The sequence below is a fragment of the Callospermophilus lateralis genome, chromosome 1 (genome assembly GCF_048772815.1).
Source record: "Callospermophilus lateralis isolate mCalLat2 chromosome 1, mCalLat2.hap1, whole genome shotgun sequence".
NCBI lineage: Eukaryota > Metazoa > Chordata > Mammalia > Rodentia > Sciuridae > Callospermophilus > Callospermophilus lateralis.
The window spans coordinates 203,575,040-203,599,534 of NC_135305.1; the positions used below are offsets into that span (position 1 = coordinate 203,575,040).

A 24,495-nucleotide genomic window follows, 5' to 3' on the forward strand; every position below is an offset into this window, starting at 1 on the left:
GAATAAAATTGACTTCAAGACTAAGTTAATCCAAAGGGATAAGGAAGGACAATATATACTGTTAAAAGGAACCATTCACCAACAAGATATAACAATTATCAATATTTATGCACCAAATAATGGTACTGCAACGTTCATAAAACAAATTCTCCTCAAGTTCAAGAATCAAATAGACCACAACACAATAATTATGGGTGACTTCAACACACCTCTCTCACCATTGGACAGATCCTCCAAACAAAAGTTGAATAAAAAAACTATAGATCTTAATATCACAATCAATAACCTAGACTTAACTGACATATAGAGAATATATCAACCATCATCAAGTGGATATACTTTTTTCTCAGCAGCACATGGATCCTTCTCAAAAATAGACCATATATTATGCCATAGGGCAACCCTCAGTAAATATAAAGGGGTGGAGATAATAACATGCATTTTATCTGATCATAATGGAATGAAACTGGAAATCAATGATAAAAGAAGGATGGGAAAATCCTATATCACATGGAAAATGAACAATGTGTTACTGAATGATCAAGGGGTTACAGAAGACATAAAGGAGGAAATAAAAAAATTCTTAGAGATAAATGAAAATACAGACACAACTTATCAGAATCTATGGGACACAATGAAAGCAGTTTTAAGAGGGAAATTCATCGCCTGGAGGTCATTCCTCAAAAAAAAGAAAAACCAACAAATAAATGAGCTCACACTTCATCTCAAAGCCCTAGAAAAGGAAGAACAAAACAACAGCAAATGCAGCAGAAGGCAAGAAATAATTAAAATCAGAGCAGAAATCAACGAAATTGAAACAAAAGAAACCACTGAAAAAATTAACAAAACTAAAAGTTGGTTCTTCGAAAAAAATAAATAAGATTGACAGACCCTTAGCCATGGTAACGAAGAGAAGAGAGAGAACTTAAATTACTAACATACGGGATGAAAAAGGCAATATCACAACAGATGCTACAGAAATACAGAAGACAATTAGAAATTATTTTGAAAACCTATATTCCAATAAAATAGAAGATAGTGAAGACATCGATAAATTTCTTAAGACATATGATTTGCCCAGACTGAGTCAGGAGGATACACACAATTTGAACAGACCAATATCAATGGATGAAATTGAAGAAGCAATCAAAAGACTACCAACCAAGAAAAGCCCAGGACCAGATGGGTATACAGCGGAGTTTTACAAAACCTTTAAAGAAGAATTAATACCAATACTTTTCAAGTTATTTCAGAAAATAGAAAAAGAGGGAGCTCTGCCAAATTCATTCTATGAGGCCAACATCACGTTGATTCCGAAACCAGACAAAGACACCTCAAAGAAAGAAAACTACAGACCAATATCTCTGATGAACCTAGATGCAAAAATCCTCAATAAAATTCTGGCGAATCGGATACAAAGGCACATCAAAAAAATTGTGCACCATGATCAAGTAGGATTCATCCCTGGGATGCAAGGATGGTTCAATACATGGAAATCAATAAATGTTATTCACCACATCAATAGACTTAAAGATAAGAACCATATGATCATCTCGATAGATGCAGAAAAAGCATTCAACAAAGTACAGCATCCCTTTATGTTCAAAACATTAGAAAAACTAGGGATAACAGGAAATTACCTTGACATTGTAAAAGCTATCTATGCTAAGCCTCAGGCTAGCATCATTCTGAATGGAGAAAAATTGAAGGCATTCCCTATAAATTCTGGAACAAGACAGGGATGCCCTCTATCACCACTTCTATTCAATATAGTTCTCGAAACACTGGCCAGAGCAATTAGACAGACGAAAGAAATTAAAGGCATAAAAATTGGAAAAGAACTTAAATTATCACTATTTGCAGCTGACATGATTCTATACCTAGAAGACCCAAAAGGGTCTACAAAAAAACTACTAGAACTAATAAATGAATTCAGCAAAGTGGCAGGATATAAAATCAACATGTATAAATCAAAGGCATTCCTGTACATCAGCGACAAAACTTCTGAAATGGAAATGAGGAAAAACACTCCATTCACAATATCCTCAAAAAAAATAAAATACTTGGGAATCAACCTAACAAAAGAGGTGAAAGATTTATACAATGAAAACTACAGAACCCTAAAGAGAGAAATTGAAGAAGATCTTAGAAGATGGAAAAATATACCCTGTTCATGGATAGGCAGAACTAACATCATCAAAATGGCGATATTACCAAAAGTTCTCTATAGGTTTAATGCAATGCCAATCAAAATCCCAAAGGCATTGCTTGTAGAAATAGATAAAGCAATCATGAAATTCATATGGAAAAATAAAAGACCCAGAATAGCAAAAGCAATTCTAAGCAGGAAGTGTGAATCAGGTGGTATAGCGATACCAGATTTCAAACTATATTACAGAGCAATAGTAACAAAAACAGCATGGTACTAGTACCAAAACAGGCGGGTGGACCAATGGTACAGAATAAAGGACACAGACCAATCCACAAAGTTACAACTATCTTATATTTGATAAAGGGGCTAAAAGCATGCAATGGAGGAAGGATAGCATCTTCAACAAATGGTGTTGGGAAAACTGGAAATCCATATGCAACAAAATGAAACTAAACCCCCTCCTCTCACCATGCACAAAAGTTAACTCAAAATGGATCAAGGACCTTGATATCAAATCAGAGACTCTGCATCTGATAGAAGAAAAAGTTGGCTCCGATCTACATATAGTGGGGTCGGGCTCCAAATTCCTTAATAGGACACCCATAGCACAAGAGTTAATAGCAAGAATCAACAAATGGGACTTACTTAAACTAAAAAGTTTTTTCACAGCAAGAGAAACAATAAGAGAAGTAAATAGGGAGCCTACGTCCTGGGAACAAGTCTTTACTCCTCACACTTCAGATAGAGCCCTAATATCCAGAATATACAAAGAACTCAAAAAATTAGACAATAAGATAACAAATAACCCAATCAACAAATGGGCCAAGGACCTGAACAGAAACTTCTCAGAGGAGGACATACAATCAACAAGTACATGAAAAAATGCTCACCATCTCTAGCAGTCAGAGAAATGAAATCAAAACCACCCTAAGATACCATCTCACTCCAGTAAGATTGGCAGCCATTAGGAAGTCAAACAACAAGTGCTGGCGAGGATGTGGGGAAAAGGGTACTCTTGTACATTGCTGATGGGACTGCAAATTGGTTCGGCCAATTTGGAAAGCAGTATGGAGATTCCTGGGAAAGCTGGGAATGGAACCACCATTTGATCCAGCTATTGCCCTTCTTGGACTATTCCCTGAAGACCTTAAAAGAGCGTGCTACAGGGATACTGCCACATCGATATTCATAGCACCACAATTCACAATAGCTAGACTGTGGAACCAACCCAGATGCCCTTCAATGGATGAATGGATTAAAAAAATGTGGCATCTATACACCATGGAGTATTACGCAGCACTAAAAAATGACAAAATCTTGGAATTTGCAGGGAAATGGATGGCACTAGAGCAGATTATGCTTAGTGAAGCTAGCCAATCCCAAAAAACAAATACCAAATGTCTTCTTTGATATAATGAGAGCAACCAAGAATAGAGCAGGGAGGAAGAGCAGGAAGAAAAGAATAACATTAAACAGAGACATGAGGTGGGAGGGAAAGGGAGAGAAAAGGGGAATTGCATGGAAATGGAGGGAGACCCTCATTGTTATACTAAATTACATATAAGAGGTTGTGAGTGGAATGGGAAAATAAACAAGGAGGGAAATGAATTACAGTAGATGGGGTAGAGAGAGAAGATGGGAGGGGAGGGGAGGGGGGATAGTAGAGGATAGGAAAGGTAGCAGAATACAACAGATACTAGTATGGCATTATGTAAAAATGTGGATGTGTAACCGATGTGATTCTGCAATCTGTATCTGGGGTAAAAATGGGAGTTCATAACTCACTTGAAGCTAATGTATGCTAATGTATGAAATATGATATGTCAAGAGCTTTGTAAGGTTTTGAACAACCAATAAAAAAAAAAGCAATCCTAAAATGCAGATGAAAGAACAAAACACCCCGAATTGCTAAAGCAATCCTGAGCAAAAAGAGCAACGCTGGAGGCTTCACAATACCCAATTTCAAATTTTACTAGAGTCATAGGAACAAAAACAGCACAGCAGTGGCATAAAAACAAGCATATAAACCAACAGAATAGAATAGAAGCAAAGACAAACCCACATAGACAGTCATTTGATTCTTGACAAGGTGCTAAAAACATTTTGGAGAAAAGATAGTCTTTAAAAAAAAAAAATGTTGCTAGGAAAATTGGATATTCATATGTAGAAGAATGAAACTAGATCCCTATTTCTGACTCTGGGGAAGTCATGGGTTAAAGATCTAGGCCTAAAATCAGAAATTTTGTAACTGTTAGGGGAAAACACTTCACCATATAGGTACAGGCAATGGCTTCCTATTCTGATTAGAACTCCTATAGCTCACGAAACAATAAGAATGAATAAATGAGAGTGCATCAAATTAAAAAGCTTTAGCACAGCAAAGGAAACATTTAACAGCATGAAGAAACAGCCTATCGAATGGGAGAAAATCTATTCCAGCTACTCTTGTAGCAGAAAATTAATACCCAGAATACATAAAGAATTCAAAACCACCACCAAAAAAATAAATGGGCAAATGAAATGAATAGATAGTTCTAAAAAAAAAAAAAAAAAAGTACAAACAGCCAACAATTTTCTCAAAAAATGTTCCTTAGCCACCAGAGAAACACATCAAAACCACAATGAGATTCCACCTCACTCCACATTGGATGGCAACAATCAATAATACAAAAAAAAATAATACATGCTGGCCAAAATATAGAGAAAAAGAAACTCTTATACACTGTTGATGGGAAAGTAAATTAACATAGCCAATACAGAAATCAGTATGGAGGTTCCTGAAAGCTGAGATTAGAACTACCATATGACCCAGTTATAGCACTCCTTGGTATTTATCAAAAAGTCAGCATTCTTTATGTTTACACAGCACAACTCACAACAGTCAAGTTATCAACAGTGAATGAATAAAATGATATATAAACACACACAATGGTGTTTTATTCAACCTTAAAGAACAAAATTATATCATTTGCAAGAACATGGATGGAACTGGAGAGCATCATGTTAAGTGAAATAAGCCAGACTCAAAGACAAGTACCACATACCTTTTCTTACAATGGAAGTTAGTGGGGAAAAAAGGGGGGGGGCTGGGGAGAATAGCATGATACCACAAAAGAGACGATTAGGTTTAGGAACAGGATCAGGAAATGGGGTGGGGAAAAGGAAGGATAGGAACTGGGGAGTGAAACTGATCAAATTATATCCATATACAAATATGCCACAATTAAACCCAATATTCCATGTAATTAACATGTGCCAGTAAAAAAGCTTGTAATGAATCTTAAAAAAAAACTGCTACTGATGAAACCAAAACAATCATTTCTCTTTTTTAATCCAATTTTTGTTTAAAGAGCATTTTAAATGATGTCCTTAATAAAGATCACACTGCAACCAAAATATTTCAAAAGAGTTAGGATCCTCCCAACAGTGATTCAATGCAGTAAAACAATTAATCTCATTAACACTGTAATAATTCTTAGAGAAGCTGACACAGCAAAACTGTCTTTCAATTGGTATAAAATCCCTGATTATAATGCAGAAATTTCCTGATAAAAGATATGTCCCTATTACTTCTAAGTAGCATTCAAAACAACATGATGACAATCTCAATGTCTCCTCTTCAGAATGCTGTTCAAAGGCTTAAAAAATTTTCCATTTTGAAAGCTCATGCAGAAGACAATCTTTAGTCACTTCTGAATATCAAATTCAGTTGAATGCTTCAGAGCAACAGAGATGATGTGGAGTCTAAGCACAATAGTGTTTGTACTTTCTGAATCAAAACAAAAACAATGTCAAGTTCAATCTTCAATGATTTGGTTTTTAAATACTTCATAAAACAAAGTTTGAAAATGTATTTCATAACTGTAAATAACTGTTCCAATTCAAAATTCCCTTCAAATTTTTCTTCAAATAAAAATTTGATACAACTCAGAATTTGAATTGTTATAGTCTTTTTAATAAAACAATTTCTAAAAAATAGACTAAATCAGAAGTGAAGGTGGCATATCTATTACAAACAGAGTCACCAAGGGAAGGAAAGAAGCATTTCTTTTCAGTCTTTGAAATGATCTCTCAACATCATATGATATTATCCTGAAAGCTTTTTCAAACTATACACTCTCTCAGCTAAGCCTTGAAGGATCTCAAGATATATCAGGATAAATTCAAGGTGAAGAGAGAGAAGAGAAAGTAGTTAATGTTGCTTGAAAAGTGCTCACTCTACCCATACCTCTAGTAAGAGTAGTGAGAACCACTGCCCCACATATTTTTTGTTACCTTTTCATCTCAGCACTTCAATAATTATGATTGCACCAGTCAGCTCCCGATAGGAGCCATTTTACTCAATCTAATTTCTCAAGAGATTCCCTATAATCCCAATAATTCTAAGATTCACTTTTATCTACTCAACACATTTCCCCAACTCAGGTCCACTTCCTCCAACTACCAATACCTGTGAATGATGTCACCACTAAGGAAAAGAAATAAGTCATCTTTCACTTTAAAGCACTCTGGTGTTTTCTAAGGGCTAGAAGGTCTCAGAAACCCTCCTAGTCTTTAGTACCCTCCCAGGTCACTAGTTCTCACACTTCAACAAGTTAAACATTATCTGGAGGACCACTGAAGTGCAGATTACTGTGCCTCATCCTTGCCTACCACCTCTGATTTAGCAAATCTAAACTGGGGTGCAAAAAATTGATGTTGATGCTGCTTGTCTGGGGACCACACTGATGTAGGGGAATCTATGGGGCCAGACCTCACTAGGAGAAATGACTCAGAAAATCAGTGCGAGGCAGCAAATGTGGACAGTTACAAGTGGATCAAGAAGCAGGTTCATGCCTCAGAGCTAAGCGATGCTATCCCTCACCCAATGCTCATTCATTCAATCAACATCGCCAGTCTTGAGGCACCGTCGATGTGTTCAGGAGAGGAAAAACAGGGCTCCTGTCTTTACACTCTAATAGGGAAAACCATATATAAATAAGTGGAATACAGCTGTGTTCATTTCTGTGAGGGTAAAATAAGAAGAGAACCAATCACAATGGGAAGGAAGAGGAGCCAGGTACATCCTAATGGAGGAGGTGACACATAAGGTGAGACCTGAAAAATGAGGAGTTGCCATGTGAAAACCCAGCAGAAAACATCCCAGGTACAGGCAAAAGAAAGGGGAAAGGTCCCAGGACTGAAAAATGTGCAAAAAATCCTAGAAAATATCCAATTATAAGCTTGACTGAGGCATACTAAGTAAGGGAACTAGTGTTACAAGATGGGATAAAATATGCAATGCAGTGGCAAAACCATGAATGATCTTGAATAGTCATGGTAAGAACTCTCAATTTCATCATCAACTAGGTACATTACCCTCCATGACACATTCCTTAGAGGTGAATATGGAAAAAATAATTAAGAAAGTTCGCCTCTAGCAAGGCCCCCAAGGGAGGAAGCAACTGTTATTTCTTGCCAGGAATGTATGTGAAGTATCTTCAGAATACACATTCCTAGTTTCTTTTTATTTATTTATTTTTTTTTTTTTTAGTTTTAATTGGACACAATATCTTTATTTTGTTTTTTTTTTTTTTTTAATGTAGTGCTGGGGATCGAACCTAGGGCCTCGCTCATGCTAGGCGAGCACTCTACCTCTGATCCCCAGCCCCAGCCCACAGATTCCTAGTTTCTATAACCTGTCTTTAATTCTCATATAAATCTGCTCACAATACAGGTGTAATGTTCTTAAGATTATGATATGATATTAGGATCACTCTCCCCTATTATTTTCACTTTTTCCCCCCTCCCAGTAAAGAGGGAAAGTTAATGTAAGTAACCTCCTGCCCTCTACTCACAGTTGGGAGAGGAGGTTCCATCAAATTCTGCAGGAAAAGCCCTAATGTGCAATCAACAGACCTGGCATCAAACTGAAAGATGCACAAAACATAATTCTGGATTTCAAGGAGTTCATTATCTATAACACATTATAATAAAATAAACTAACATAACTAGTTTGCTAAGCAAAGTATGCCCTGTGCTTAAAATATTACCCTAAAACTGAAAGCACTTATCAATTCATAACTTCTACCTACTACTTTAAATAAAGTATTGTGAATCCCTCTGGAGGGAAGGGGAAAAGTCGTTTGAAATTTTAAGCAGAAGAGGAGACACAATTTCATGAAGTTCACTGTGTGTGGAGAACAGAACTGGTGATGCATAAAATTGGCCTTTGGAAGACCATTTAAGAAGCTAGTCCAATGGTCCAGGTGAGAGACAGTGGTGTCATGAATTATGAGATACCACAGTAGCTGCAGAGGGAAGTAGACAGATCTGCATTAGAATCACGGGGCAGGTTGACTAGCAGGCTATTAACAGTGACACAGAGGAGCCAAGAAAAGGGAACATTAAAAATGACTGCTAACCCTCACTCTCCTTAACCTATTCTTCTTAACCTCCTCCCAGTTTCAAACTGCACCTTGTAAGGAAGCAGGACAACAAGAAACAGAGTGCTGAGTCAAGGAGGGGAAGAGGAGACAGAGGAGACAGAGTAGCAGTGGCCAGAAGAAAGAAGAGTAACACTGAGTAGAGGGCCAGAATGGTGGAAGCTTATTACACCAAGGGAGTAAATTAACTGATAAAACACATCAGTAAATATAACAGGAATTATTGGAGCCAAGTTTCTCCGGATTTACAAACATGGCATAGGGGAAGACTAGAAAGAATCCTAAAGTATCAGATTAAAATGAGAAGCATCAATACCAGTAGTCATAGGAGTGTTACATTATAATGTACTGAAAATTGTGGCAATCCAGGAGTCCATAATGATATAGATACAAATATACACACATGCACACACATGGGAGAAGGGGCAACGGTGCCTTGAAACAGAATACCAACTTACACCGAAGGCCTGTTTTATATAGTTCATGAATAGTACAAAATGTGGTTTTTACATTTTTAAAGGACTATTAAATACAAAACAAAAACATGCATTAGGGACTGCATGTGGGGAAAAAAACTCATAACATTTATTATCTGGTCTGTTATAGAAAGTATTTAGCAATCCCTGGTGTAAAAGAAATGATACAAATGAATGTCCATCATGTGGCAGCTGGACAGTTAGGAGCCACTGAAGGATGCTATGGAGGTATAATGAGGAAACTCCAGATAGACTGAAACGGGGCCTCATGCTACAAAATAAAAGCCATACACTTCTTAAAATTATAAATGTCACGAAAGGCACAGTCTGAAGAACTGCTTCAGACTGCAGAGACTAAAGAGCTATGAAAACAAAATACAACACATGAACTTGAATAGGATCCTGGAGCAGAAAAGTAAAGACGACACTGTTGGGACCATTGGCAAAATCTCAATGAAAAGTCATTAGATTCAGAGGAATGTTAAGAACAGAGTATAAGAAGCACAAGATGAAAAAAATCAAGCTTGATGCCTCAGATGAAGAAAGGAAGGGCTAGAAGGTATGAAAATTTGGTGGGAACAATTATAAAAACTTGGCCAAGAAAAGAAACAATGCTGAATATAAAGATGAAAAGCTAACATAAACCCCATAAACTATAGTTCAAAGATGCCTTGAGGAAATTCGCTAGTATATTCCAACTCCTTCTGATAGTTTCCCCATGATTAATAGCATAATGAGTTGTTATTTTCTTTTAAATTTTTAAAACATGTTTCTGCTGGAGAGTGTGTGTGTGTGTGTGTGTGTGTGTGTGTGTGTGTGGTGTGGGTGTGTGTGTGTGGTGTGGGTGGGTGTGTGTGTGTGTGGTGTGGGTGTGTGTGTGGTGAGGGTGTGTGTGGTGTGGGTGTGTGGGTGGGGAATGGATAATATATACCCTTTCTTAACAATATTCAAAAAGCAGCATTTTTAGCCCTTGATCTTCAAGATTACAGAGGTGATATAAGAACTGAAAAGAAATCATAAACATCCACAAGTTTCAGCAACATGAAAGTCATTGGTGACCTAAGATCAGGTTCAGAACCATTTAAGATAGTTACCAGATACTGACGAGGAAACACGGGCCAGAAAGGAACAACAGTACAGTGCAGAAACTCTAAAGTCATGGGTTTGTGAAGAGTATCCTTGTGAAGGTACTTTTTGCTATGTTTGTTTTTGCTTTAAGGGGAAAGGGCACAGATTAAATAATACTTGAATCCCAACTACATGTATCCAGTGAAGAAGAAAAAATTCAAGACTTGGGAAAAGAACAAAAGTCGCCATAGACGTGAATTTCCCAAGGAGGAACCAAGAAGATGATTTGGAGAAACATGAAGAAGTTTGTCCCTGACAGGAGCAAGGACAGCTCATCAATTATACTATGAGGGAAAGAACTGAGAGGTGTACATATAAATAGGTCAATAGGTATGGAGAACAAATAATTTCCAGCAGATGTCCCCATTTTTCTCTGAGCAGTAAGGACACTTCATTCAGTGAGGACACAGGATGAAATGTGGGATTAAAAGTTTAAGGAAAGAAAGTATGAAACTGTCACAGAGAAGAAGCTGACAAGAGAAGTACAGTAAGAGTGCCACATAATGTTCAAAGCCAGATGAGACTGGTAACCAAAAAGAGTACTTACATAAATCCTATGAAAAAGGCTTGCATTTGTTCAGAGTATTACATTGATACAACCATGCAAACACATCTTCATACATAATTGTCCTCTATTATATAATCATGTGCACAAAAGAGCAGACAACTAATAAAAACATAAAAAGTCAGACCACAGATGCCTGAACATTAAAATTAGCTTTTCTGAACCACATAAGATAAAATCTTTTAACACAAAATCTGAGCGAGGGTACTAACAAGAAAAAGCAGGAAACACTAAAAATATGACAAACCAAATCCTGTGCCCTATTGCCACAGTTTTCCACTATCACCTCCAAACAGCTTTTAAAATACTGTCATAGTCCTACAAAGGCCTACTGGAATTTCCTCATAGCCCCCAAGGTTTTCCAGCTCCCGTTCTTAAAATCCCACTTCAGGAAAAAAGAAAAATCAAATTATTGCTTTCACCAACTATTCCTCTGAGATTTCTGTTTTCTACGAATTGAATTAGGTTTACTCTTACTCTGGCACATGTCTTCAAACTTGGCATTTAAAGATATGACCCCGAAAGATGTTCTATCTTACCGAAATTGCTGTTATCCTAAGAGAATCAACGGTGGAATGTCTGAATAGGTACCACAAAACAGGTCCAACTTCTCCTGTAATAAAGCCCTGCGCCTGAGCTGAAAAAGTTGTGCAGACATTCTCAATAATCTTTGCAGCCATGTGATTCACAACACGTTCTTCCTAGGGAGATCAAACAAAGAGAAATCCAGAGACTATTATTTAGTAGTAGAAACACATGCATGTCATTTCTTCAGACAAATCTCTACCCAATAATAATAATCTCTCAAAATTGAAGTTAAAACCAAAAATTGCTAGAACTGATAAATTCAGTAAAATTGCAGGATACAAAAATAAACATAAAAATCAGTAGCATTTCTCTTTTCGAGGTGTAAGAGGGTAGTGTTAGGGATTGAACCTGGGGTCTTACACACGCTAGGCAACACCTACCACTGAGTTACACCCAACCCCAGCCCCAATCAGTATTATTTTTATACATCTGAAACTAACTGAAAACTAATCCCATTTACAATGCAGAAAAAAATACACTTATGAGTAAATTTAACCAAGAAAGTGAAAGATGTATATATTGAAAACTATAAAACCCTGATGAAAGAAATTGAAGATGACCCAAATAAATGAAAAGTATTCTGTGTTCATAGATTGGAAGAATATTGTTTAAATGTCCACACTTCCCAACGAGATCCACAAATTTAATAATATGCCTATCAAAATTTGAATATCATTTTTCAAAGAAATAGAAAAAATCCAACTCCCATTCTTATGTAACCAGAAAAGACCCCAAAATAGATAAATAAATCTTGAACAAAAGAAAACTTGGAGTTTTCAGTCTACCAGATCTCAAAATGTATTACAAAACTACAGTAGTCAATATAGCATGAAAACAGGTCTACTCGTCAATGGAAAACAAAAAATCCCAGAATATATTCATTGCCAACCGATTTTTGACAAAAGTGCCAACAACATACAATGGGGAAAGGAAAGTGTCTTTTCAATAAACAGTACTGGGGGCCCAGCCAGACCAGAGCAGGAAGACACGCCAGCCGCCCAGCCAGACCGGAGCAGGAAGGCGCCAGCAGTCCAGCCAGACCGGAGGAGGAAGTCCGGCCCCGCCCCGAGCGCTAGTCTCCAGGAAGCCCATCAACCCTTAAAACCCATCAAAGTGGGTGTGGCTACCAGCACGGTTGTGCAGCTGATCCCGGTACCCGGTTTCCAACTCCCCCACCCTTAGCTGCGATAACTCAAAATATTTCCCACAAGCTTTTGGGGATTGTAGCTATCAACACAAAACAAGAACTGTACAGGCACCTGGTTTCTACCTCAGAGACTAGAGTAGGGAAGATACAGGTGGAAGCTCATTTCCCTTCACACTGGCTATACCCACCACCCTGAATACAGAGGCTCAAGCTAGGAATACACAACACCACCTACTGGAAGCAAGGAAAACAGTGTTCTGAGAGACTTTTTTTTTCCCTCTCTTTCTCTCTTTTCTTCTCTCTTGCACAACTTCAGCATATGTGAAACCAAGAACTGTGCATAAACAACTGAATTACCAAAGTAATATAATATAGAGGAATTGCATATACCCCACCTCCCCCCCATTTTTTTTCTTTATTTCTATCTTACTTCCCTTTCCCTTCTCTTATTTCTCTTTTCTTCTTTGTTATTTTTTTCTTTTCTTTTTTAATTCGTATTCTCTCTATCCCACTTTCAATCTCCTAACTTTTGCTATCTATACATAGGGTCTATCTAAATAGGAGGTTGAGTATACATTCTTCCATAAATTACCAGTCGAGTGGTTAGAGTTCTCCAAAGGTGCTAAGTTAGTTTAACCTCATACCCTCACTCCTTTCCCTCTAAGTATAACATCCTTCGTCTGAAATTAAGTTTTCTATATGCCACCAGATATGGTACGCCTTTTATGAAACTAAGGAATATATTCTTAAGTAATAATTAAAACCAATATCTATAGTCTTAGAATAAACTATAAATGTATTAAGAATGAAAATGTGTCCTTAGATAATGTACTGTTGATATTAGGATCTGTTAACATTGTCTTTCTCCGCAAAAGAGAGATTTTGGAGCTATTCAAGAACAATACAAATATATAAGGGGAAAAACATTAGCACAACAGTTTCACAAAGCTAGAAAGAATCATGAGCAATATGAAAAGACAAAGAAAGAAAGGACCACAAACAATACAGGTCAATTCAACATTAGATGAGGTAATATCTGCAGCTGATGGAATGTCAGACAAAGAGTTCAGGATATACATGCTTCAGATGATCTGGAGTCTCAAGGAAGACATTATTCATCAAATTCAGACAATGAAAAATCACTTTGACAATGAATTACATAAACAAATCCAAGAAGCAAAAGATCAACTCTATAGGGAGATAGAGGATATAAAAAACAAACAAACAGAAATCCTGGAAATGCAGGAAACAATAAACCAAATTAAAAACTCAAATGAGAGTATTACCAGCAGAGTAGAACACTTGGAAGATAGAACTTCAGACAACGAAGACAAAGTTTTTCAACTTGAAAAGAACATAGACAGCTCAGCAAGAATGTTAAGAAATCATGAGCACAACATCCAAGAATTATGGGATAACATCAAGAAACCAAACCTAAGAGTTATTGGGATACAAGAGGGTACAGAGGTCCAAACCAAGGGAATGAGCAATCTATTCAATGAAATAATACTAGAAAACTTCCCAGACTTAAAGAATGAAAAAGAAATCCAAATACTAGAAGCCTACAGGACACCGAATATACAAAATCATAAGAGATCCACACCAAGATACATAATAATGAAGATGCCCAACATACAGAATAAGGAGAGAATCTTAAGAGCCACAAGAGAGAGGAAGCAGATTACATTTAGGGGTAAACCAATCAGGATAACTGCTGATCTTTCAACACAGACTCTGAAAGCTAGAAGATCCTGGAACAACATATTTCAAACGCTTAAAGAAAAAGGGTTCCAACCAAGAATCATGTATCCAGCGAAATTAAGCTTCAGGATTGAAGATGAAATAAAAATCTTCCACGATAAGCAAAAGTTAAAAGAATTTGCAGCTAGAAAACCAGCTCTTCAAAACATCCTTGGCAAAACATTACAGGAAGAGGAAATGAAAAATAAGAATGAAAACCAACAACGGGAGGGAGTAGAGTAAAGGAAAAACTAAGCATAGAGGAAAAACAAATCATGTTAAGTATCATACATAACCAAATATGGCTGGAAATACAAACCATATCTCAATAGTAACCCTAAATGTTAATGGCTTAAATGCACCAATCAAAAGACATAGGCTAGTAGAATGGATTAAAAAAAAAGATCCAACAATATGCTGCCTACAGGAGACTGATATGATAGGAAAAGACATACACAGACTGAAGGTGAAAGGTTGGGAAAAATCATATCACTCATACGGACCCCGGAAGCAAGCAGGGGTGTCCATACTTGTATCAAATAAAATAGACTTCAAGCCAAAGTTAATCAAAAGGGATAAACAAGGGCACTACATACTGCTCAAGGGAACCATACACCAACAAAACTTGACGATCATTAATATATATGCCCCAAACAATGGTGCAGCTACGTTCATCAAACAAACTCTTCTCAAGTTCAAGAGTCTAATAGACCACAACACAATAATCATGGGAGATTTTAACACACCTCTCTCACCAATGGACAGATCTTCCAAACAAAAGTTGAATAAAGAAACCACAGAGCTCAATAATACAATTAATAACTTAGACTTAATTGATATATACAGAATATACCACCCAACATCAAGCGGATACACTTTCTTCTCAGCAGCACATGGATCCTTCTCAAAAATAGACCATATATCATGTCACAGGGCAAATCTTAGCAATTACAAAGGAGTTGAGATACTATCATGCATTTTATCTGATCATAATGGAATGAAATTGGAAATCAATAATAAAATGAGAAAGGAAAAACCCTACATCACATGGAGATTAAACCATATGCTATTGAATGAACAAAGGGTTACAGAAGACATCAAAGAGAAAATTAAAAAATTCTTAGAGGTAAACGAAAACTCAGACACAACATATCGAAATCTTTGGGACACTATGAAAGCAGTACTAAGAGGAAAATTCATTTCATGGAGTTCATTCCTTAAAAGAAGGAAAAGCCAACAAATAAATGACCTCATACTACACCTCGAAGCCTTAGAAAAAGAACAAATCAGCAGCAAATACAGTAGAAGGCAAGAAATAATTAAAATTAGAGCTGAAATCAATGAAATCGAAATAAAAGAAACAATCGAAAAAATTGACAAAACTAAAAGTTGGTTCTTTGAAAAAATAAATAAGATTGATAGACCACTAGCCACGCTAACAAAGAGAAGAAGAGAGAGAACCCAAATTACTAGCTTATGGGATGAAAAAGGCAACATCACAACAGACAATTCAGAAATACAGAAGATAATTAGAAATTATTTTGAAACCCTATACTCTAATAAAATAGAAGATAGTGAAGGCATCGATAAATTCCTTGAGACATATGAACTACCCAGATTGAATCAGGAAGATATAAACAACCTAAACAGACCAATATCAAGTGAGGAAATAGAAGAAGCCATCAAAAGACTACCAACCAAGAAAAGCCCAGGACCGGATGGATATACAGCAGAGTTTTACAAGAACTTTAAAGAAGAACTAATACCAATACTCCATAATCTATTTCAGGAGATAGAAAAAGAGGGAGAACTCCCAAATTCATTCTATGAGGCCAATATCACCCTGATTCCCAAACCAGAGAAGGACACCTCAAAGAAAGAAAACTACAGACCAATATCCCTAATGAATTTAGATGCAAAAATCCTCAATAAAATTCTGGCAAATCGTATACAAAAACATATCAAAAAGATCGTGCACCATGATCAAGTAGGATTCATCCCTGGGATGCAAGGCTGGTTCAATATACGTAAATCAATAAACGTTATTCACCACATCAATAGACTTAAAGATAAGAACCATATGATCATCTCGATGGACACAGAAAAAGCATTCGACAAAGTACAGCATCCCTTTATGTTCAAAACATTAGAAAAACTAGGGATTACAGGAAATTACCTTGACATTGTAAAAGCTATCTATGCTAAGCCTCAGGCTAGCATCATTCTGAATGGAGAAAAATTGAAGGCATTCCCTCTAAATTCTGGAACAAGACAGGGATGCCCTCTATCACCACTTCTATTCAATATAGTTCTCGATTAGACAGACGAAAGAAATTAAAGGCATAAAAATTGGAAAAGAAGAACTTAAATTATCACTATTTGCGGACGATATGATCCTATACCTAGAAGACACAAAAGGGTCTACAAAGAAACTACTTGAGCTAATAAATGAATTCAGCAAAGTGGCAGGATATAAAATCAACACGCATAAATCAAAGGCATTCCTGTATATCAGCGACAAATCTTCTGAACTGGAAATGAGGAAATCCACCCCATTCACAATATCCTCAAAAAAAATAAAATACTTGGGAATCAACCTAACAAAAGAGGTGAAAGATTTATACAATGAAAACTACAGAACCCTAAAGAGAGAAATAGAAGATCTTAGAAGATGGAAAAATATACCCTGTTCATGGATAGGCAGAACTAACATCATCAAAATGGCGATATTACCAAAAGTTCTCTATAGGTTCAATGCAATGCCAATCAAAATCCCAAAGGCATTGCTTGTAGAAATAGATAAAGCAATCATGAGATTCATATGGAAAAATAAAAGACCCAGAATAGCAAAAGCAATTCTATGCAGGAAGTGTGAATCAGGCGGTATAGCAATATCAGATTTCAAACTGTACTACAAACCAATAGTAACAAAAACAGCATGGTACTGGTACCAAAACAGGCGGGTGGACCAATGGTATAGAATAGAGGACACAGAAACCAATCCACAAAATTACAACTATCTTATATTCGATAAAGGGGCTAAAAGCATGCAATGGAGGAAGGACAGCATCTTCAACAAATGGTGCTGGGAAAACTGGAAATCCATATGCAATAAAATGAAACTGAATGCCCTCCTCTCGCCATGCACAAAAGTTAACTCAAAATGGATCAAGGACCTTGATATCAAATCAGAGACTCTGCGTCTGATAGAAGGTTGGCTCTGATCTACATATTGTGGGGTCGGGCTCCAAATTCCTTAATAGGACACCCATAGCACAAGAGTTAATAACAAGAATCAACAAATGGGACTTACTTAAACTAAAAAGTTTTTTCTCAGCAAGAGAAACAATAAGAGAGGTAAATAGGGAGCCTACACCATGGGAACAAATTTTTACTCCTCACACTTCAGATAGAGCCCTAATATACAGAGTATACAAAGAACTGAAAAAATTAAACAATAAGAAAACAAATAACCCAATCAACAAATGGGCCAAAGACCTTAACAGACACTTCTCAGAGGAGGACATACAATCAATCAACAAGTACATGAAAAAATGCTCACCATCTCTAGCAGTCAGAGAAATGCAAATCAAAACCACCCTAAGATACCATCTCACTCCAGTAAGATTGGCAGCCATTATGAAGTCAAACAACAACAAGTGCTGGCAAGGATGTGGGGAAAAAGGTACTCTTGTACATTGCTGGTGGGACTGCAAATTGGTGAGGCCAATATGGAAAGCAGTATGGAGATTCCTGGGAAAGCTGGGAATGGAACCACCATTTGACCCAGCTATTGCCCTTCTCGGACTATTCCCTGAAGACCTCAAAAGAGCGTACTACAGGGATACTGCCACATCGATGTTCATAGCAGCACAATTCACAATAGCTAGACTGTGGAACCAACCCTGATGCCCCTCAATAGATGAATGGATAAAAAAAATGTGGCATTTATACACAATGGAGTACTACGCAGCACTAAGAAATGACAAAATCATGGAATTTGCAGGGAAATGGATGGCATTAGAGCAGATTATGCTAAGTGAAGCTAGCCAATCCCTAAAAAACAAATGCCAAATGTCTTCTTTGATATAATGAGAGCAACTAAGAACAGAGCAGGGAGAAGACCAGGAGGAAGAGATTAACATTAAACAGAGTCATGAAGTAGGAGGGAAAGGGAGAGAAAAGGGAATTTGCATGGAAATGGAAGGAGACCCTCATTGTTATACAAAATTACATATAAGAGGTTGTGAGGGGAATGGGAAAAAAATAAGGAGAGAAATGAATTACAGTAGATGGGTAGAGAGAGAAGATGGGAGGGGAGGGGAGAGGGGATAGTTGAGGATAGGAAAGGTAGCAGAATACAACAGTTACTATTATGGTATTATGTAAAAATGTGGATGTGTAACCGATGTGATTCTGCAATCTTTGTAATGTTTTGAATAATCAATAAAAAACAAAAAAAATAAATAAATAAACAAACAGTACTGGGAAAACTGGATATACAAATACAGAAGAATAAAAGTAGACCCTTAATCCTTATATAAAGAAATCAGCATGAATTAAAGACTTAAATATAAAACTTGAAATTATAAACTACTAGAAAAAAAAACAGGAAAAGCTCCTAAGATATTGGTCAAGGAAGATGTTTCTTGGATATGATCCCATAAACACAATCAATGAAAAACAGAAAATGGGATCACATCAAATAAAACCTTCTGCACAGCAAAGGCAACAATACAGTGAAGAGACAACCCACCGATTGGGAGAAAATAATTATAAATCATACATTGGCTACAGAGCTTATATCAACAATACATAAGGAACTCAGACCACTCAACAAGAAAACAAATAACCCTATTAAAAACATGGGCAAAGGACTTGAGTAAGTATTTCTCAAATAAATTAATAAATAAAAATGGCCAATAGATATATAAAAAAAGTGCTCAAAAGTTCTAATTATCAGAAAAATGGAAATTAAAACCACAATGAGATATAATTCCATATCTGTTAAAATTGGCTATTAGCAAAAAGATAAAAATCATACATGTTGGCAAGGATGTGGGGAAAGTGAACCCTTGTAGACTGTTGGAAGCATTGTAAATTAGTTTAGGCATTTTGGGAAACACCATGGAGGTTCCGCAAAAAACTAAAAGTAGTACTACCATTTGATTTGGAAATCTCATAACCAAAGGAACTGAGGTCAGTATCACAGATGCCTTCTCTCCCATGTTCACTGCAGCATTGTCCACAGTTGCCAAGACATGGCTAATAATACTACCAACCAAGCTTCACATTCACCAGGCACTCTGCTCAACAAAAGAACACACTTTTCCAAGATCACACAAAACGTACCAGATTAGGTCATGCTATGGACCATAAAAAACATCTCAGCAAATTCCATACTCGGAAATAACTTTGTGATGAATGACACACTTCAACAAACAATAAGTTTAAAACAACAAAACTTCTACAAGAGATCATAAGAATACACTATCTTGAGTAGGCAAAGCTTTTTAGGACAAAGAGGCACTAAGAATGAAAAAATATATATTTTTTTTAAACTTCATAATTTCAAATTTCTGCTCATAAAGACAACATTAAGCCTCACAGTTTCTCAGACTGGGAGAAAATTTACAAAACGCTAATATTAAATATTTAAGCATTCTGTTTCATGGTATATTTTAATTTAAAATACTGAATGGAGGATTTATATATATATAATATAATCCCACATTTGTTTAAAATATATACAACTAAAGGAAAAGCATAGAAAAATAACACTGTTAATGATGATTCTAACAGGTGTAGGTCACAGGAAAAGGAGTCCACCAATGCTACTTCACCCATATTTTATACTTTTTGGATTGTTACAGTATGTGTGCATTACTTTAATGTGATGTCTTTTTTTATGTAAAAACAAAAAAGAGGCCTAAGGCTGTAGCTCAGTGGCAGAGTACTTGCCTAGCATGTGTGAAGCACTGTTCAATCCTTAGCACATAAAAATAAAGGCATTCTGTCCATGTACAACTACAAAAAAAAATTTTTTAAAGAGAAACTATTCAGTGATATCTAAATCTAAGCCATGGCTTTGCATTCTACCAGCTATGATTTAGGCACATACACCTCTGTGCCTCAGCTTCCCCATCTATAAAATGAAAATAAAATGAGGCAGTTTGATAAGGCAATCAGATGGCACAAACACTTAACAATCCAGATCATGGAAAGTACTATGTTTCTCTATAAGTGTTAATTTTTCTTCCCATTACTACTAATAGCATACAGTATGAACTTTTGATTGCCAAAACAGAAAATTAAAATGTACTTTGATTTCCTCAAACTTCTGGTACATTTCAAGAGTACTAGAGAGAATGCTTCCTCCCAATTTATTTCCTACCATGCAAACAGAATAAAGGCCACTTGTAGCCTCCCTCTGTTCCTTTATTCACTGCACTTAAGAAAAATACGTTGCCTGTTTAGCAAATTTGAAAAAAAAAAAAAAAGTGAACTGGATGTGCCTAAGTGCTCAGTTTACTTCTTCTCGTTGGGGATAGACCCACTCATACTCGAGGTATCTTCTCATATAATGTGTCTTGCCCGGTTAAGACAGGTACTTAAAACACTAGGAGAAGGCTGCTCTAACTGGGAGGTACTAAGCTGCCCTCATGTGGCGGTTTAATATAAGGAAGTCCATTTGCCCTCAGAATCTATGACCTCATTACATCATATATGAAGACGACATTTTGTTCTGGATACTTTGTTCCTGTTCTTTCTTTTGCTTTTACTTCTACATAAGGTTCTAAAACCTTCTCCCCAACTGTGGGAAGGAAAGATGCTATTTATGGGGGAACTTTCACATATACTTTGTATCACAATTGTCAGTCAATTCCTAGAGGATTCATTCCTAGCCCTAGAAAACCACAACCATTTTAGCACCTAGGTTGCAAAGAGGTCCGGAGTCATCTCAGTGCTCTATAAACTCGGAGGCTGTCAGTCCAATTCAGTGTGTGACTGCCTGAAATAAGCTGTCCTAGTCCCTCTGGAATCCCTTGTGGGACATAGCACAAGCAGTAAGACTAGTGCTATTTTCTGCTCAATAACTCTTTGGAAGGGCCAACTAGACTAAACTATCATTTAATCAAAGCCCTCTTTTCATAATGTCGTGAGAATAAAAGCTATGATTATTAGAAAAATATCAGGGTTACTAATGAAAAGCTGTACTGTTTCATGGTGTTAAGTAGATATAATGCATTGTATGCAATCTTAACAAAAAAGAAAGCTTTGCTGCCGGTTTTAATTATGCCTACTTTTCCAATAAAGAGCCAAAATTAACATCTAAAATATTGACATGATTTTCACTTTCATAGATTTAGTAAAACTATGATCTTCCCTCTAAAGACTTCAAGGTACCCGCAGTTATTTTACATAGTTTAGTATAGCTTTAGTAACTCTCTGAACCTTAAAGAACATAAGATTTTTCATTTCTTACAATATAGTGGGCAAGAAACCTGGTGACACTACCTCTCTGAAAGCAACCAAAAATGACAGGTGTAACAGAATAAAGTTTCTTTAAAACATCTACAAACTAGCACCAAATTCTTAAGCCAGTGATTGTGTAGTGTCCAGAGGTACTCAACCTGGTATTTGTACCAAAATTATTTCTCTGACAAGGTGAACAAGAGGAGGGTGGGCAAAGCTGAAGTCCCTCACAAGTAGGAAATACAATGAAGACTCCCCAACCCAGGCCCAAACACAAGTAGTCAGCAATGGCCACAACTGAGTACAATACATGTAAACAAGAAGGAACCCCCACCAGACACCGTGGCCCAACTACTCAGAGGATCACATGTTTGAGATCAGCCCAGGCAACTTAGCAAAACCCTGTTTCAAAATGAGAATTTTTTTTTTAAAGGGCTGGGAGGTGTGGTTCAGTGGTAGAGTGCTTGCCTAGCATGTACAGAGACCCCAAATTCAATCCTCAGTAATAAAGAAAGAAAGAAAAAGAAATAGCTCCACCATCTCTCTGACTCCCTATTGAACCGAGTTGGGGGTTGAGGACAAACCCACAGGAAATGAAACACACAGTCAGCCCTCATTTGATTTGCAGAGTATCTGCTTCAGAACAGCAATGGTTGCTCTGATAGCTGACTTTTTAGCAGCAACAACTGTGGCCAGAAGAAAATGAAATTCCATCTTGAATCGCTAATTGAAAATTACTATCAGCCTACAACTGTATTCCCAGAAAAAATACATTTCAAAAGAGAAACAGAATAATTAAAATAAATTTTTTAAAATCAAAAGACATGAAGTAAAATTCTAAATAGAATAATAAGATGGTACTATAAATACAATTATGCCAACAACTATAATAAACGTAAATTGAATAAAATAATTAGGAAAAAATAACTATAAAGTAATCTTTAATGAACACTAAGAGATATCTAAAAGTCAAAAAAAGGATGAAAAAGGAAGCCTGGAGAAGATACGCCCCATTATACAGAACCCAAAGAAAAGAAAGCCAGTATAGCTATTCTATTATTAATTCCAGACAACACAGGCAAAAGCATTATTAGGTATTTTTTAAGGTCATACCATAATGATAAAAATTACAACTTACCAAGGGGAAACCTAATTTTTCTATATGGGTAATAACACCCAAAATGCATAAAAGTGAAATAAGATTAAAATTTCAACCTACTGGCTCTGGGCTGCTCTATCTTCCTGAGTGAGCCTGGAGCCTCAGCATGCTGAATCAATAAAACCCCTTCTTCCAATTGCAAAAAAAAAAAAAAAAAAAATTCAACCTACTGTGATGGTTAATCCTGAATTGTCAACTTAAATGGATTAAGGGTTCTTTAAGATTAAGATGCTTCTGGGTGTCTGTCTCACTGAGGGAGTTTCTAGGAATGACTGGCATGTGGGACTGCAAACTGAGGCAGAGAACCACCCTAAATATGGGCAGCACAGTCCAATAGGTTGGAGACTTGGATAGAACAAAAAGTTGGGAGGAGGAAGCAGCAGCAGCAGACACAAGCTCCATTCTTGAACAGGTTCTTGATTGCTGCTGCAATTGCTTGAGGACATCAAACTCCAGCTCCTTCATTCTTCCAAAGCAGATTCTGCCCAGTGACTTTCCAGGCCTTTAGTCTCAGAATAGGGAGGCACCATTGTTCCCTTGTATTCTGAGACTGCAGCTTCTTAAACTGAGTAGCTAGGTTCCTCCGGCTCTATGGCCAGCAGACAGCCATTGTGAGATTACACAGCTTCTGGTCATGTAAGCTAATCTAATAAATCCTCTCTCTCAATGATTATACATATACACTCAATATATTTTATATTGTTGATTCTGTTCCTGTAGAGAACCCTAATACACCTACCAAAGGGAAAAATTTAAATTAACATCTTATTATCTGATAAGTAGACCCAAAAAAAAAAAAAAAAAAAAAAAATCAGCACAGAAGATCTAGATTTATCTTCTATCTAAACAAGTTAACAAGTTTAACCTAATAAGAAAAAACTACATCACCCACTATACAGAATTCAAAAGGAAATCTCAATAAATTCCAAAAGACTGGAAGTATGCATTCATTATTCTAACCATAATACCATTAAGCTAAAAATAGCAACAAAACAATGACAAGAAAAACCAGAAGGGCAAGTATTACATAAGAAAAGTCTGTTGCTTTTCTGCTTCTTAAGAGTACAAGGCATATCATGGGCAAAAGAGTCAAAGGAACATGAAAATTTATACAGCGCCCCATCCCATGTAAATCCTGAAAGGTGTCACTGCTGATATTTCCCCTGTATCTCCCCAACTACAGAAGGAGACAAGGTACTACCTCAGGCTTGCAACGACAAGCTCACATGCTATTAACTCCTCACCCCCATGGACTCTGGAAGCTGGTCTACCCGGCTCAGTGCTACCTGAGAACTGTTTACCACGTAGACTCCTCAAAGGTTCACTTCAAAACACAATAGGTAACTCCACACCTGGTAAACCATTTTGCATTAGAAAATTGTGATTTTGAATTATCATGTTCATAGCAATATCTAGAAGAAAAAAAAATTATCTTATTGCATGAACATGGCCCACCTTTTCCACATACAAGGTAAAAGGGAACTGAGTGTCCCCAGCAAAAACCCAGACATTCCTGGTACATACAGTTCTTAAGAACAAAGAGAATGTAATGATTAAAAATGCACAACTATACATGTCAGCACTTAACAAAAAAATAAGAATTTTAACTCATTTCTCTCCTTATCTTATATAACTAGTG

General features: G+C 36.6%; 1 protein-coding gene across 1 annotated transcript in view; it reads right to left on the bottom strand.

Annotated features, from left to right (window-relative positions):
* The window catches only part of Ulk4 (unc-51 like kinase 4), a 501,941-nt gene that overhangs the window by 386,474 nt on the left and 90,972 nt on the right, over nucleotides 1-24,495 (bottom strand). Inside the window, exon 20 of the mRNA XM_076869315.2 lies at nucleotides 11,286-11,447. Coding sequence (XP_076725430.2) covers nucleotides 11,286-11,447 — 162 coding nt within the window. The remainder of the gene's footprint in view (nucleotides 1-11,285; nucleotides 11,448-24,495) is intronic.